The sequence below is a fragment of the Castor canadensis genome, chromosome 16, assembly GCF_047511655.1.
Source record: "Castor canadensis chromosome 16, mCasCan1.hap1v2, whole genome shotgun sequence".
Lineage (NCBI taxonomy): Eukaryota > Metazoa > Chordata > Mammalia > Rodentia > Castoridae > Castor > Castor canadensis.
In genome coordinates, this window is record NC_133401.1 from 11,264,638 (window position 1) to 11,281,743 (window position 17,106).

The 17,106-nt window shown below is 44.3% G+C and overlaps 1 protein-coding gene across 1 annotated transcript; it reads left to right on the forward strand.

Moving 5' to 3' along the window:
- Positions 1-8,396: 8,396 nt before the first annotated feature.
- On the forward strand, positions 8,397-13,957 carry LOC141418198 (paired-like homeodomain transcription factor LEUTX). Its single transcript, XM_074058636.1, has 3 exons — positions 8,397-8,514; positions 12,393-12,544; positions 13,595-13,957. The coding sequence occupies exons 1-3, from the start codon at positions 8,397-8,399 to the stop codon at positions 13,955-13,957; spliced, it is 633 nt and encodes a 210-aa protein (XP_073914737.1).
- Positions 13,958-17,106: the final 3,149 nt, after the last annotated feature.

The window sequence follows — 17,106 nt, forward strand, 5'->3', positions numbered from 1 at the left end:
ATTTGCTCTGGCTGGTCTTGAACCTGGAACCTCCTGATCTCTGCCACCTGAGTAGCTAGTATTACAGGTGTGAGTCACCAGCGGCCAGCTCTGACTGATGATGGTACATGGCATCTTGGAATCAGTTGCACTTGGTTTTAATTCTTTAAATATGCTCGTATATTTTACTTGCTAGTATCTCATTGAGAATTGTTGCATCTGTGTTCATTCAGATCCTTGGTCCCATTTTTTATAAGCAGGAAAAACTTTATTTCTATCTAATTGAAAAGTCTGAATCAATCTTCAAGCAAAATAACCAAAATAATCAATAGTACAATTAACAGTTAGGATAGCATATACAGCACAGACTACAGGTTTAGATACTTGAGCACATACACCAAAATCAAGAAGGCCAAAGCTGTCACACCGAGGAACAGTACCAACTTATCCTAAACATGGCTCCTGGGAAATTTCCACTGACATTTCACAGGAAACTGAAGACAGGTGTCACTGTGTTAGAAGAGTGTCTGAACTTGGGAGGAATTTCAGTGAAATGCCATTGTAACTCAACAATTTCCCCAGGCATCTGCTCACTTATAAACAAGAATATAGTAAAATTAGTAGTACAACTTCTCATAAAACTGCAAAAACTCTCTAAGCTCTAACATCCCTTGAAGCTTTACGTGAAGACTGAGTTTTCACTTTTTTACCCTTTCCTCTAAATTAAATACAAAACAGTTTGTGATTCATAGAAAATCTACAAGGTAGGCTGATCCTTTGAAATGTTTTCAACAGGAAACTTTTTATTACAGGACACTGGGCTTCCTGGAATAACCTAATAATCACTAGAGAAAGGAGCCTTTCTGGCAATATTTCACCCTCACTCCCAGTACACACACAGAGAGAACCGAGGAACACCCTTAAGCAGACAGCTAATGGCATTTATTCTGGCAAGAAGTGAGCAATTTGCTGTAACAAAGAAAAGGTCAGAATTTGGGGGTGAGATACATTGTAAGAAACTTTAAAAAGGCAATGTACCCCACCCAGTACAACAATAAAGGAAAAGAAAAAAATCAAAAACAGTGAAAAGGTTAGCATTTATGAGCAATTTTAATTTTAATGTGTGTCAGCACACACGGGAAGCAGGCTTTCTTTCATAGTTGAAACATGGCTTCGTGGTTTCCTGACATCTGGGGCTTACAACTTCTCTAGAAACCAAAGGTTTCCCAAACAGGTTGGGTCAAACACAGAGGAGTTTTTTTAACAGAGAAATATTTATTAAGGTAAAATCAAGAATTTGATGCAGCAGAAGCCAATGCAAAGTAAGAGCATAGCTTCACGGATGCTGAGGGTGGGAGCCTGACCACACAGTCAAGTTCATGGAGCACTCACATCTCAGACACTTTTCTGAACTGTGGGAGATTAGATACATTAATTTCATGTACAGAATGGGAGGAAATTTCTAAGAACTGGGGATGGGGAGGGTTTTACCTAATAAGAAGACCTCAGAGCCAAGATAGCAACTGAGCGGAGGTGTGCACATAAGCCATAGCTCTAATGAAATGTACATGAGGCATCTGGGGACCCTTTAGACTTGAGAAAGTGCCTGTTAGGGTCATTGCTAGGACCGTTGGCCACTCTAACAGGAAGTAGCCTCAACTGTGGTCAACCCATACTCCAGGACATTTGTTTACAGGACATTTGGTAGTGTATACACAAGTACCACGCTGCACCAGCTCTCTCTGGCTCCTTTCTGGTGTGGAGCTCTTTCTGCCTGCCCACTCCACAACACATCCATGCTGTGTGTCTGTCTCTAGATTTCTTCTTATTGCTGAAGGTATTTCTTTATGTGGGAATCATTACAAATCCCTACCATTTGTGTGAGCTCTTGTGGCTACCTTCCCTACTTTGATGAAGGGCCAAAAAGTAGAAATGAAGCTTGGAGAATGAGCTTGACTCTGCAAAATGGACTATTTTGTGGCCTACACAATGGAACACATTGTGGCACAAGTCTGTGATCCCACCCACTCAGGATGCAGAGACAGGAGGATTTGAAGTTCAAGACTTGCTCTGTCAAAGCAAACCCTCTCTGAAAAAGAAAAACAAACAAGCAAACAAAAGGGCAGGGAGCATATAGCTCAAGTGGAAGAATGCTCGATCTATGGCTTGAGCCATGCTTGCAGTTGGTAAATAGACTGGAGCTGCTACTTCTACCTCCCCAACAGATGTCCTGTATAGATTTTTTTAAATGTGTCATCCAATCAAGTTTGATTGGATCAAGTTTAATTGGGTCACTACATCTTTTAGCCTAGCACATTCTCTCTGCAACCTTATTCCATTTTTTGAAATTTTCAGGACTGCTGTCGCATAGAAGGCTCTAAAAGAAGGAATGATTTTGTTGTATATGAAGAACTAAAAGGAGGCCAGTCATCTCTTCTCTGTATCTGAACAGAGGAAGACATCTGGATTGGAAGGTGTGAAACTCCAAGGCCTGCCTAAAGGCAAGCACTAGACGCTTTCCCGAAGGAAGAGAACTGTGCTCAGTGAGAAGCAGCTGGAAGATTGCACATCAACACCCATACCAAGATCCCAATCTTCAGAAAGAAATGTCCTCAAACTTGAACATAGATCCACTAGTGCTGTAGGCGTGGTTCAAAAACCACAGAGCAGTCAGGTGTGGTGGGGTGTGCCTGCAATCCCAGGTACAGGAAGATGACAGTCTGAGACAGGCCAGGGTAAAGCTCGAGAACCTTTCTGAAAATAAACTAAAGCAAAATGAGCTGAGGGTCAGCACTTGTCTAGTCAGCACAAGGCCCTGAGTTCAGTACCTGGTACTACAAAACAACAACAGTCAAAGAAACAAAAAAAAACCTCCAAACCAAACAATAAACACAAAAGAGAGTAAAACTGAAGAAGGGAAAATGTGATCATATTTTGCAAAAACAAGAAACTCAACATGGTAGGGGCAAGACCATTCCTTCCCAAAGAGATATGGTCACAACACGAGGATCCCTTCCCTTTCCTACCTTGTAAGCGGGGGTCTACAGATCATCTGGCCCCCTCATTCCAACTCAGGAGATGCCCCAATTTTAAGGTCCATGTGGACCCTATTTTTTTATGTCCTGGGGATTGAACACAGGTCTCATGCACACTTGGGCTATAGGCTCTCTGCCCTTTTGTTTTTCTTTTTCAGAGAGTCTTGCTGCTACTTTTGTTTGACCAGCCTAGTCTTCATCTTGAGTTGCTGCAATCACAAACATGTGCCATCACAACTGGCTCCCTGTGTCCCATTATGTGGGCCACAAAATAGTCCATTTTGCAAAGTCAAGTTCATTCTCCAAGCTTCATTTCTACTTCTTTGGCCCTTCATCAAAGTAGGGAAGGTAGCCACAAGAGCTCACACAAATGGTAGGGATTTGTAATGATTCCCACATAAAGAAATACCTTCAGCAATAAGAAAAAATCTAGAGACAGACACACAGCATGGATGTGTTACGGAGTGGCCAGGCAGAAAGAGCTCCACACCAGAAAGGAGCCAGAGAGAGCTGGTGCAGCGTGGTACTCGTGTATACACTACCAAATGTCCTGTAAACAAATGTCCTGGAGTATGGGTTCACCACAAATGAGGCTACTTCCTAATAGGCACTTTCTCAAGTCTAAAGGGTCCCCAGATGCCTCAGTACATTTCATTAGAGCTGTGGCTTATGTGCACACTTCCGCTCAGTTGCTATCTTGGCTCTGAGGTCTTCTTATTAGGTAAAACCCTCCCCATCCCCAGTTCTTAGAAATTTCCTCCCATTCTGTACATGAAATTAATGTATCTAATCTCCCACAGTTCAGAAAAGTGTCTGTGATGTGAGTGCTCCATGCACTTGACTGTGTGGTCAGGCTCCCACCCTCAGCATCTGTGAAGCTATACTCTTACTTTGCATTTGCTTCTGCTGCATCAAATTCTTGCTTTGACTTAAAAAAAAATCTTGCTCTGTTACAAACTCCTGTGTGTGTGCTCTGAATTCTTTCTTTGGCAAGACCAAGGACTTGTCATTCTTATACCCTGACAGATGGGTTTCCAAAACATTACATTGAATGGAAGTAAAAAGAAAAAAGAAAAACAAAACAAAACACTGCTGGTGGAGCTGAGAATGATACTACAAAAATATGGCATTTTTGGATACTGAGAAATTTGATCTAAAGGAAGTTGAATGATCCTAAAACCTACCTCAGAATCAGGGTCCCCCTCACCTTTCATTGTTTCTCCCCTCCCTCTGCAGGAGGAGGCTGCCTGCAATGTTCTCATATGTGCCTGAAGTCCCAACCCTTCAAAGAAGAAACAGTCCTCTTTAGTCCTTTCTCTAAGATTTCCTCAACTAAACCCTAACGGATGTGAACACACCTGGACAGACTTTTGTCACCTACCACTGTCCTTTATTTTTGTAGAAAAGACAATCCTTCACCAACTACTTTCTGTTCTGCAGGCAAAATGCACTTTGTTCCAGAACAAAGATTCTACATCTGGATAGAAGAAAGATTCTACATCTGGATAGAACAAAGGTTCAACATCTGGATAGCCACATGCAAAAGAGCAGCCATTGAGCTGGGGGAGGGCCTCAGGTGGTGTAGCATTTACCTAGCAAGAGCAAGGCCCTGAGTTCAAAATCTTCAAAATAAAAGAAACACTTCATAAAAGAACAATGTTTGACCCTTGCCTACAAACATATGCAACAATGAACTTGATATGGATCGATGACCTCAATACAAAGCTGAAACTACACAAGTCTTAGGATAAAAATCTTTATGATTTTGAATTTGGAATACAGGGGTGGTTTCTTGAATATAACACCAAAAGCACAAGAAACAAGGTAGCTGACAGAGTGCCTCAGCGGTACAGCACCTGCCTAGCAAGCATTAGGCCCTGAATTCAAACCCTAGAGCTGCCAAAAAAAAAAGACAAGAAACAAGGGAAAAAGCACATAAATTGGATCTCATCAAAATAAAAAGACATTGTGTATGAAAGAGAGTACAAAGGCAATCCACAGAAAGAGAAAAACTCCTGCTAATAAATATAGGACTTTACATAACTATTAAAAGATGTGAACCACAATTTAAATGTGAGCAGAGGACTTCTGTAGAAATGTCCCCAAAGGGTTCACTAATGACTAGCAAGCACACGGAGACGCTCAATGTCCTGAGTCATTAAGAAAATGCAAATAGAACCACAAGGACGCTCAATGTCCTGAGTCATTAAGAAAATGCAAATAGAACCACAAGGAGATATCACTCCCTCCATCATGATTATTTTATATGTATATATTTTTTGAGGGGGATACTAGGGTTTGAGCTCAGGGCTCTGCTTGCTGGACAATGCCCACTCCCTTTTTCAGAGTTGCAGATTCTTGAACTCAGGACCTCCCCTTCCTAGGCAGGGACAATTCCACTGGACCCATGCTGTCAGCCCTTTTGGCTTTGGTTAATATTATAAATATCTTTGTAGGCAGTACTGGGGTTTGGACTCAGGGCTCCATGCTTGCTAGTCAGGCACTCTCCTGCATGACACCAGCCCTTTTTGCTCTGTTTATTTTGGAGATAGGGTCTTGCTTTTTGCCCAGGCTAGCCTATTTATGCTTCCTGCAGGAGCTGGGATACAGGACCACATGACCACACCAGCATTTTTCCATTGAGGTGGGAGTCTTGCAAGCTTTTTGGCCTCAGCTGTCTTGTAACTGCCGTCTAAGCCTCCCAAGAGTTTGTGGTGACAGGTATGAACCATTGCAATCAGATGTTGGTCAAAATGGGGTTTTTGAACTTTTTGGTCAGGGTGAGCCTGGAACCATGATACTCTTGATCTCAGGCTCCCAAGCAATAGGACTACAGATGTGAGCAACTGGCATCTGCACCTGGCTATAATTGAAAAAAAAAGGAAATAAGAGTCAGTGAGAATGGGGAAAAATTATGCCTCTTGTACATGGCTGGTGAGATGCAAAATTGCACAGCTTCTGAAAACAACATGGTGGACCTTCAATGAGCTAAAAATAGAATGATCATGACTCAGAGTTCCCAGCTCTCCAGGTGATTCTCATTCACAATCAAATGTGAGAACATTAGTTGAGAAATCTTCACCATATTCTGCTAAAAAGCAACAAAAAATTCCTGAAAACAAAGAACCCTACCTGGGAAACCTTGATATAAGAGCCACAATGAGCGGTTCAAAGAGGGCCTGAGAAAAAATAAGTTGAAATAGCACAGGCTGTGTAACCCTACTCTGAAATGTTTGGAACCGGAAGTGGTTTGGATTTCACATTTCTTTGGATATTGGTATATTTGCATTTGAATATTTGCGTATTTAGGTTAGGTCCACGTTTAAACACAAAATTCAAAATTCATTTGTTTCCTGTGTATCTTATGCACATAGACTGAAGGTAATTTTACACAGTATGTTTATTTGCCTGCATTTTGACCTTGACCTGTCACATGAGGTCAGATGTGGAATTTTCCACTTGTGGCGTCATGTTGGTGCTCAAACATTTTAAACTGAGAGGCATTTCAGATTTTGAGATGAAGGGTGATCAACCTGTACATGTAGTCTTTGGGGAAGGTGGAATCCCAAGTCTCGACCCTGGGAAAACACCCACAGAAATTGAAACATGCAAGAACTGGGATGTGGCTCATGTGGCAGAGCACCTGCCTAGCAAGGGCAAGGATTTGAGTTCAAACTGAACCTCTAGAAAAGGAAAATAGAGTTCTGAAGGTGTGGCTCAAGTGGTAAATGGTAAACCACCTGCTTTGCAAGCGTGAATCCCTGAGTTCAAGCTCCAATCCCACCAAAAACAAGCAAAAGACAATAGACACACACTTACATGTGTTCACCAAAATACACTGACACACAGATTCATAGCAGCACTATTTATGATAGCCCCAAACCCAAATCAAAACCCAACAAAAGTGGTGCAGGGATAGGGGTATATAGCTCAGTGAGGCCCTGGATTCCATAACCACCAGTACTGGAAAGGATCGGGAAAAGAATGGGGTAATGCTCAGAGCAGAGGAATTAGAAGAGCAAATCCTGAGGTACAGAAACCTCAACCCCATTCATCCTCTGCCTCACATGGAGCCTCTCAGGTGAGACCCTGGCACCCCATTAGTTTGCTTGGGTTGAGGCCAGGGTTTCTCCTTTTCAAGTGCCTCACAAGCAAAAGGGCTGAGTGCTCTTGGTCTTGGAGATCCTCGAATGGCTTCACTTGGATCAAGTCCAAACCCTTCCCCTGTGTTTGGCTTTGGGCCACTCTCCTCCCAGAATGTCCCTCAGAAGCAGTGGCCTCCCATGGGGACCTCTGACAGGAAAAGGCTTTCAACAGATTAGCCTCTTTTCTTCCTCACAAGTGCCACAGGAAGACTCCAAGGACTGAGTCTACAGTGGGTGCAGAAAATCTGAGGGCAGCTTTCCCCTTTCAGATACATCTTTGGAAGGACTTTCTACCTATGGCTGCTTTAGTTTTCCTGAAATTTCTTCCTGGAAAAGACATATGTGGGTCCTTTGACGGTTTGGGGGCTTGAGCTACCTAACAATGAATCCAGAACAAGAGTTCATTGGTTTCCTCATGACCTGTCTAAACAGGCACACTGGTGTGCGGGTGTTGACTGGGGAGTGTGGGACATAAGATGGACCAAGGCCAGAGTCTCATCTCCAGCTCAGAGAAACTGGGTCCACATCAGCCGTGCAGAGCCCAGGTTTTTGGACAGGGACCAGCTCCCTAAGTCCTCTCAAAGCACACCTAAGTCACAAACAGCACCTCCCATGGAGAAAAACACTGGAGAGGAATGAATGAATGAGTAAACATGGCGCCTGGAAGGTGGAGAACGTGGGAGAATGGAAAGAGAAAAGAGAGACTGGAGAAGCTTGATTCTTTAAATGCAGAGCAGTGTGACGTCTCTGGCTTACAGCTCTCCCTGGGCTCCCGGCTGCCCAATCCAGTCTCCCTTACTGTGCATGAGGTCTCTATGACTTGACGTCCTCAGTGACATCTGTCACTATCTCCATCGGGAGCACTGGCTGAGGTCACTGTTCTCAAGGTCCTCAGAGTCCCCTGGGGTGTCTTCGGTGTCTCCTAGGAGTCCCCTGTCCTCCGGAGCCTGTGTTCAAAACCCCCCATCCCCCATAGCAAGCTTACCAACTTCTTCATGTCAGCACCTTGCTGTGTACTCACTCATTTGTCGCTGGGGAAAGTTTGGGACATTTTCTCTATGTTCTGTTTGCACGACTGCCATTGGGTTTCTGTCTCTGTGATGACAGGAGTCAGCCTTGAATCCCATCTGATGTCTGGGCAGGATGCCGCTCCTTGCACTGTTCAGGTTCTCAGGACACAGACAGTGAATGGATTAAGGAAGGGTGTGACAGTAGGGAGGGGTAGGGCAGGGGCTTGATGACACTAAAACCGTCCTTAAATAACTGGGCCTCCATCCTGCGGGCACATCAGCTCTGCAGCCGGAGCGCACACCTGGCTGAACATCCACCATCACCATCCAGAGCCTTCATGTCAGGTAAGCTGAGGCAAAGGCGAGACCCTGGGGCTCAGCAGAGGTTGTGGGCAAAGCAAGGGGAGAAGTGGGAATCTTGTGGAGGTCCCGGGTTTTGTGAAGGCCAGTGCACAATTTGAGGATCACTGGGTGTCGCCAGCAGGGAGCATCTGAAAACAGTTTGCAGCTGGACCCAGCAAGACAGGAGTGTCTGCTCCCCACATCATCATAGCATCAGGTGTCGCCATCAATGCTGGGCCTGGAACCCGGATCTTGTGCGTGCTAGGCGAGGGCTGCACCCCTGAGCCACACCCCAGGCGTCTCTCAAACTATTTTTTTCTGGGGTTTGAGCGTGGCAGGTGCTCTGCGAGTAGAACCCCATCCTTTTTCTTTTTTTCAATTTATTTTCTAGATAGGGTCTGGATCTTTTTTCCTGGCCGCCTTGGTCTTTGCTCTCCGATTTAGCTCGCATTACAGGTGTGAGCCACCAGGCCAATCCAAACATTTCCATCTCAACAATAGGGAGGTGTAAATGGTGCGTGACGTAATCCCCGCTCCATCCCGTTTATTTGGTGCTGGGATGGAATCCTGGCCCGCCGGTCTGCTATGCACTGCTGAACCACCAGGCATCCTCCCCAACCCCGCTGTTTCTTTCCTAAGGTGCAACCGAGCCCCTTTATCTTCAATGCCATTTTGTTTGCTCCTGTGCTAATTTTCATGTTTGCATCCTCCTCCATTTTCTTAAGCTTTTTCTTTTTGAGGCATGGTAGAATTATTTTGTCATCTAGACACTATTATCTCTTACATTTATTGCAAATACATTGTTTCAGTCTATAGCTTGTGTTTTAAGTTTGCATATGAATTCTATTGTCCAGATGTCTTACTTAAGTTTACTTTGGTTTTTTGTTTTTTTTTTTTAACTCTGCTGAGGTTTGAATTCTGGGCCTTATGCCTTCTAGGCTGTACTGTAGCACTGAGCCCTGCCCCCAAACCCAGCTCTGTTGGTTTTGCTAAGAATTGTTGCTCAGAATTGCTTTAGTGATTCAGGGTCTGTTATGCTTCTATATGAATTTTTGAGTTGATTTTTTTATTTCTGTGAAGAATAACATTTTTTTGAAGTACTGGGGCTTGAGCACAAGGCCTAAACCTTGAGCCACTCCACCAGCCCAAAATTGTGATGGATATTTTCCAGATACAGTTTCAAGAACCGTATTTGTTCAGGCTGGCTTCAAACCTCGATCCTCCTGACCTGTGCCTCCTGAGTAGCTAGGATTACAGTGAGCCACAGGCACCTGGAAAGAATTTTGGAATTTTGATGGGATTGCTTTGAATCTGTTGTTTGCTGCCAGCATATAGCCATTTTTACAATATTGATTGTTCTGATCCATTTAATGGGAGACCTTTCTGTCTTTCAATTTCTGCTCCGTATCTTGCCTCAGTGTTTTATGGTTTTCATTGTGGTTGTCTTTCTTCTTAATTTGCTTTATTTGTAGGCACTTAATTTATTTTTGAGGCTACTGTGAATGGGATTATTTCGTGATTTCTTTTTCAGATAGTTCACTGTTGGCATATAAAAAGATCCTGATTTTTGTATGTTGATTTTGTTACCTGCTACTTTGCTAAAAGTACTTATCAGGTCTTAAAATTTTCTGCTGTAGTTTTTAGGGTCTTTTAAGGATAGAATCCCATCATCAGTATACAGGGATAGCTTGACTTCCTTCTTCTCCTTTTGAATCTCTTCTATTTCTTTCCTCTTCCTTATTGCTCTGGCTAGGAGCTCAAGGACTATATTGAATGTTGGTGGAGAGAGAGGACCTGATTGTAAGGGAAATGCTTTCAGATTTACACCCCATATTGTTGGAATATAAACTTCTCTAACTATATATTCTTTATTATTTTGAGGTAAGTTCCTTCTATTCATAGCTTTTTTTGCTCAACGCTGGGGTTTGAACTCAGGGCCTCATACTTGCTAGGCAAGCAGTCTACCTCTTGAGCCACACCACCAGCTCTATTCCTACTTTCTGCAAAGCATTATCATGAAGGGATGTTGAATTTTATCAAAGGCTTTTTCTTCCACTACTGATGTGTTCATGTGGTTTTTGTCCCTGATTCTATTTATGTGCTGTATTATGTTTATTGATTTGCATTGGTTGAACCATCCTTGCCTGCCTGGAATGAAACCAGCTTGACCTTGGTGTATGATCTATTTAATGTATTGATGAATTTGGTTTGCAAGTATTTTATTAAGAGTTTTTCTTTTGTGGGGTTTGAACTCAGGGCCTACACCTTGAGCCACTCCACCAGACACTTTTTGTGAAGAGTTTCATTGAGGTAGGGTCTTATGGACTCTTTGCCAGATTTGGTTTCACACCTCAGTGCTCTTGATGTATGCTTCCTGAGTAGCTAGGATTATAGGTGTGAGCCACAGGCACCCAGATGATAAGAGTTTTTGCATCTATGTTAATCAAGGGAATTGGTCTTTCATTTTCACTTTTTGCTACATCCTTATTGTATTTTGGATTCAGGGTAATGCTGTCTTGTATGCAGTTTATTTTGGCAATGTGATTTGTGCATCACTTAGGATGGATGTCTCTTTGTTTTATTCATTCATTTATATATTTATTTGCTTCCTTTTTTCTTGGTGACTTCTTAGTGGAGAGTCTCCTCTTGGAGTCACAGTTCCTACTATCACTCAAGGGACAGAAAGCAGGCAGGACAAACAACAACTGAAAAAACATCAGATATTTAATGCAGTTTAAAACACCTGGAAACATCAGCTGCCCCCCTGGAAAGGTTAGAAAGGAAGAAAAGGAACTAGAATACTTATAGGATACACTAGGAGTTAGAAGATTATTAGACACAGATAATTAAGTATAAAGAAGGTTTGCTGAAGAAAGGAAAAAGGAGAGAGGAAGCAAAATATGAAAGAAGGATAGCGCATGGGTGGAGGTGTAGGGAAACCGGAAGGACATGAGAGAAAACAGGGCTGAGTAAGCACAGTAGAGACAGAATGGCCATAAGAACAAAAACAAAAAGCACAAAACATGAATCCACCTGCAACTGCCACAATACAAAAGAATAATTATAGATAAAACTATTCAATATTTCTTCTTGGTGGAGGAAAAGGTGGATTTCTCCCTCTAAGGCTTGTGTTTTCTTGTGTTTTTTAAAAACATTTTTATTAGTCCACAGTCCCAGGCCAGGAGGTTTCCTGTGAGTTTTCCACATACTCGTACAATGTGCCCAGGTTCGGTTCATTGCCTCCATTTTTCTTTTCAGTTCTCTTTGCTTTACCTTCTGAGTCTGTAAGAAGTTTTTGGGGTGGATGGGGTGTGGTAAAGGGTGCATCCCTGTCCTGCCCTGCCCTCCCCACTGGGTTGAAGTCACCTGTTACAGGACTGATTCTGGGAATGGAGAATTGATCTCATTTGAGTCTTGTTCAGTGAGCAGAGGACATTCAAGGACAGATACTTTTCTCCCACTAGTCTGGCTCATTTTCTACACCTATGAATTTCTAGTGCATTCTTCTGAATAAATGGAGTTACCTGGTTTGAATCACTTTCCAGTTAGGGAAACTGAGTTTCAGAGAGACAGAAAGATGCTGCCGGGTTGCTAGAAAGACAAAGTGATGGCCAGAGTCAGGAAGAGGTTGATGTTCCTCCACCAGGGGTGACAGAGCGAGGTCACAGGAAACAGCTTTCCCCACTTTTGGCTCTACAAGTACTCCACTGAGTTCAGGATGGTGCTGACATTTGGGGCATTGATCACTCCCAGCAGGATGGCAACAAGCAGGGTGCATGAGGTGACATTTTAGACCAAGTTGTGGATTCTGAGATCAGGTTCAGGAAGATGTTGGCATTTGGAAATTTTCAATGGAAGTGTGATGTCTGTTCCCTCTGCAGAAAGACCACACCATGCTCGTCGGCAACGCACAAGGTTCAGTGAGGGACAGCTGAGGGTGCTGAGGGACGTCTTCAGTGAGACCAAGAGACCAGACTGGGACACAGTGCAGGCGCTGGCTGCCAGGCTGCAGCTTGATGTGGCCGTCATAAAGGTGTGTCCCCACTGTGTCTACATCACACCTGAGCCAGAGATCCACACACTGTTAACCTTCATCACAACAATGCCTACTCGTGACAATTGCACAGGCACACACACACGTGAGACACTCAGATTCTCAGATAATAGTGACATTTGAATCCAGGTCTTTCAGACTCCAGCCCCACAATGCTAGAACCCTCTGAGGCTGGTTCTCAGATTCCCCCATGTAGGTTGTTCCTGTATTATCTGATTCTATTTAATCTTGCTGAAGTTCCTGAGACTGGGTACTGTCAAGGAAAAACTGACTACTTTGGCTTACAGCTTTAGAGGTTGAAGAGTCCCAAGTTTGGGGAGCCACATCTGGGCAGGATCTCACACTGAGTCCTCATGTGCTGAGGGCATGTGAGACAGCCGTGAGCAGCAGGTAGGATGTCCTCACTTTTTAACACCACTGCTCTGATGAGCAATACAGACACTCAAGAGCTAACCCACTTCCTGGAGGTCATTGATCCCCCTCACAGAGGAAGCACGGTGACCTCATCACCTACCAGTAACCTTACCTCTTAAATGTCTCATCACCTTTCAAGACCTTTACATTGGGGACCAAGAGTCCAGCACACTATCCTTCGGGGTGACAAGCCACATTGTCACAATGACGAACATTATCATGTGTTTTGTTCAGTCTGCCCAGTGCAGATCTCAGGGTCCCTCCAGGGCATACTCAGGACAGAGGGCTTCCCAGCCTCCACTCCACCCTGTACTCAGAATGCTGCCTCTGAAAACCCAGAGCCAGCACTAACACAGAACCCCTGTACTGAGTACCTCAAGATCAGGTTTTGGGTGCCCTGTCCTTTGTAAATGCAATCTCCCACCCACTTTATCCTCTGGGATCCAGGACAACAGAGACGAAAAGAACTTCCCTTGTTCACATAAATAGAAAGAGATTGGGGATTAGCTTTTTCACAAAAACAACAACAAAAAAAGTTAAAGCTGTTTCCTGGGAGTCCTGGGGGTTCTCCTTGCATCGCCCCTCTTTATTAACCTGCCGTCTCTTCCCTCTCAGACCTGGTTTAAGAACAATCTTGTGAGGTGGAAAAAACAGCAGCAAGAGAAAGAGCCAAACCCAAAACCAGGAGGGAATGCGGCTGACACCTTTTCAGCCAGTTCCAGAGGCTCAGACGATGCTAAACAGGAGCCACAGGGGAGTTCTGGAGACAAGGGACCAGGAGCAACTGGTGGCCCAGCATCAAGCTCACAGTGTGCTTTGGAGCCCTGTGACATCCATGAGATCCACCTGGAAGATGCAGCCCCTCCTTGGGTCTCCATGGCCTACAACATGGACCAACTGGTGGAGCTGTACGCTTTGCCTGGGGATGATGATCCCGACAGCCTAGACAGGTACCTGTTGCCAGGATGCCTGCACTGAAGGGGAGGCTGGAGTGGTCTTCATGGTGTTCTCTGATGCCCACAGCCCAAGGAAGACATCTGTGACTCAAACCCTGTCCGATGGAGGGACATTGATGAACATCATCATGGGTTGATTTCAGCCTACTCAGATCAGATATCAGGTTTATGTTTTTCTGTAAGAGGAAATAAATCAACCTGCCTTCCTCGTTGCTGTGTTTTCTGTGCTTTGCTTGAGTCCCCCACACCCAATATCAATACCAAATCCTAGTAGACTGAATGACATCATCAGTCTAATGACATCAGTAATGCAGCGTCTAGGACGCCCTGCCCCTCCTCAGCCATGCACCTCTGAATCTGCGCAGGAATGGGTTAGCTCCAGGAGCAGTTGAGAAACACATTGAGGGGCTCCTGTGTCTGGGCAGTTAAAGAAACACCTCTACATAACATGGGGGGAAACTGAGGCACAATCGCGTCCTGGGCCCTGCCTTAGGGTCAGGAATGATCCCAGAACTCAGCTCTTCCCTGAGGGAGAGCACTGGGGCCTTAGCCCAACCTCTAAGGTTCCTGAGGTACCTCTTCATTTTCCTGTCTCCAGGAGTGGAAGGGACAGGCCATTCACGAGAGTCTCTAGCCCACTGAAGAAAGTGACAGTTTTACAGGGGTGCTTAAGCACTTCTGGGAGGGAGCTCCTCTCCCAGGATCAGGACAACGCATGCTTTGAAATCCAAAGCTTTGAGTTTCTCACAGGAGTGGTTTTCCAGCACACTCTTCCAACACTGCTGTTTACAACCAAGTTCCTAATTAAATGAGCTTTATGGAGCTACCTGGCATGGAGAGTACAGACCTCTGAAGGCCTAGGCAGATTCTAGGTACTTCCCAATCCTCTTTTCAAGGCTTGCTAGGAAATCAAAACTGGTCAAAGGGCCAGGAGTGATGGCATCTGTCTGTAACCGGGCTATGATGCAGGCAGAAGTAAAGGATCTATACCCAAGCTATGATTGGAGCTAAATTGGGAGACCTTGTCTGAAAAAATAAACTAAATCAAAAAGGTCTGCTGGTGTGACTCAAGTAGTGGAATGCTAACCTAGCAGGTGTGACTTGCTGAGTTTATACCCCAGTTGTGGGGGGAGTTGGAAGAAAAGCAGGTGCATTGATAACTCCTGGAAGCAACTTGTGCATGCATTATGTTCCAATTTCACAGTTCCCACCTGTGGGTCTGCATCCTAAGCCTCATTAGGTCTGGGGGTGCAGAGCTAGTCTCCCTAGATCATATAACAAAGAGATAGTAGCAAGAGCAATCAGACAAGAAAAAGAAATGAAAGGCATAAAATGAAAAGGAAGAAGTAAACTTCTCTTTATTTACAGATGACATGATCCTACATGTTAAACCTTGAAAGATTCCACTCAAAAATTTGTTAATGCAGTAAAGTAGAACACAAAATAAGGCATCTAGCACTTCCAGGGGTCACACCCACCAGCAGTGCAGAAAAGGGGTAAAACACATCTCCCAGTTTCTCTTGGGCAGGGGTTTGCCATCACTTCTAGCTGCTGCCTGATGGCCGTGCTTCTCACTAGGGGCATCTGGGCGTTGACACAACAGACTAACAGTGGAAGGTGGAGCCTAGGTAGCAGTTCCCACACAAATAAATGGATTTACACTGACAAATCACTTTTATGGTATTGGAGCTCAAACTCATGCTCCTGCACTTACTAGGCAAGTGTGCTACCATTTAGGCACGCCCCTAGACCCTTTGATTTTAGTTCATTTTTGGTAAGGTCTCACGCTCGTGCCTGAGCCACCATCATCCACCTACCACATAGCTGGGATTGCAGGCAGTCACCACCACACCTGTCCAATACTTTTAAGTCTGTACCTAGCAGCAGCTACTTTGAATGTACATGGATTAAAACGTTCCCTCAAGAGACACAGAGTGGCTGAATGCATTTTTTAAAAAGTTCCACTACATGCTGCCTACACAAGACTCACTTCACCTTTTACACAGCCTGAAAGTGAAGGGTGGAAAAGACACTCTGCTAATGTCATCAGAATGACACAGGGGTAGTGATAAAATCTTGAGAAAAAGCTCAGGTCAAAAAGTGTATAAAAAGAAGTTTGGGTATAGAAGCAAATTTCCTTACCATAGCAAAGGCCATTTGTGACAAACCATGGTGAAAATAATAACTGATGGGGGAAGGGAAAGCTTTCCCACTAAGATCTGGAGCAAGGCAAGGATGGTTTCTCTCGCCATGTCTCTGGTAAAGATGAGAAAAGGATAACATGGATCAGATGGAAATGACTTCTGTTCCGTGGATGTGTGCCCAGGAGCATAAAAAGGACCATATGGTAATTCTGTGTTTGGTTTGTGAGGAACCTCCACAGTGATTTCCACAGTGGCCATGTAACAGGAGGGTTCAGGCTGAGGCTAGAGGACTCCAAAGTTTTTGGGAAGCAAGTTTATTAATCAAGCTGGCAGCAACTCAGTGGACTCGAGTCCAAGGGCTGAGTCCTGAGAACAAATGGGGCTTTCCTTATTTACCATTTAGAGCAGGTTACAGAAATGGGGTGCAGCTTGTCCCATACATAATCACATGTCATTTCATTGGGTGTTTTAACCTCTGTGGCGAGGTGACCTCTTCTGGTCTCAGGTAACAGCCTTCAACTCCAGTTTTCTTTGTTTCACCTTAGCACTCTTTAATCTCTCTTCTCCTCCCTGCCATTATGCCCCCTTTGATGCTCAGACCCACTTCTGGGTCAAAGAGCATCATCTTGATAAAGACCCCAGTACCAGGGGATTAGATGGGGTAATATCAGGATGCTCTTAAGACAAGGAACATGGTCCCTATCATGGTCATGAACCCACCTAGGGTTGAGAACCAGCCCCTCATAGGTCATTGGGACTTTGTCCCTTTCAGGTCTGCACAAGGACATGGACAAGCTTTTTTATCTTGCTGGTAATCTCTTTAATTACCCTTTTCTCATCATTAATCTGTAATCAGCAGTTACTCACACTGAGATTATGCCAGGCTATTGTAGCCAGAGGCTGAGGTTGGGGCTCCGTGTGATTGGGAGCCCCCTCCCCACCACTGAATCTCCTGAGTAGCATTATTGTAAAATCTTTGTCCCAAGCAGATCAAGTGGAGAATTGGTCTTTTGGATGGGAGATACAG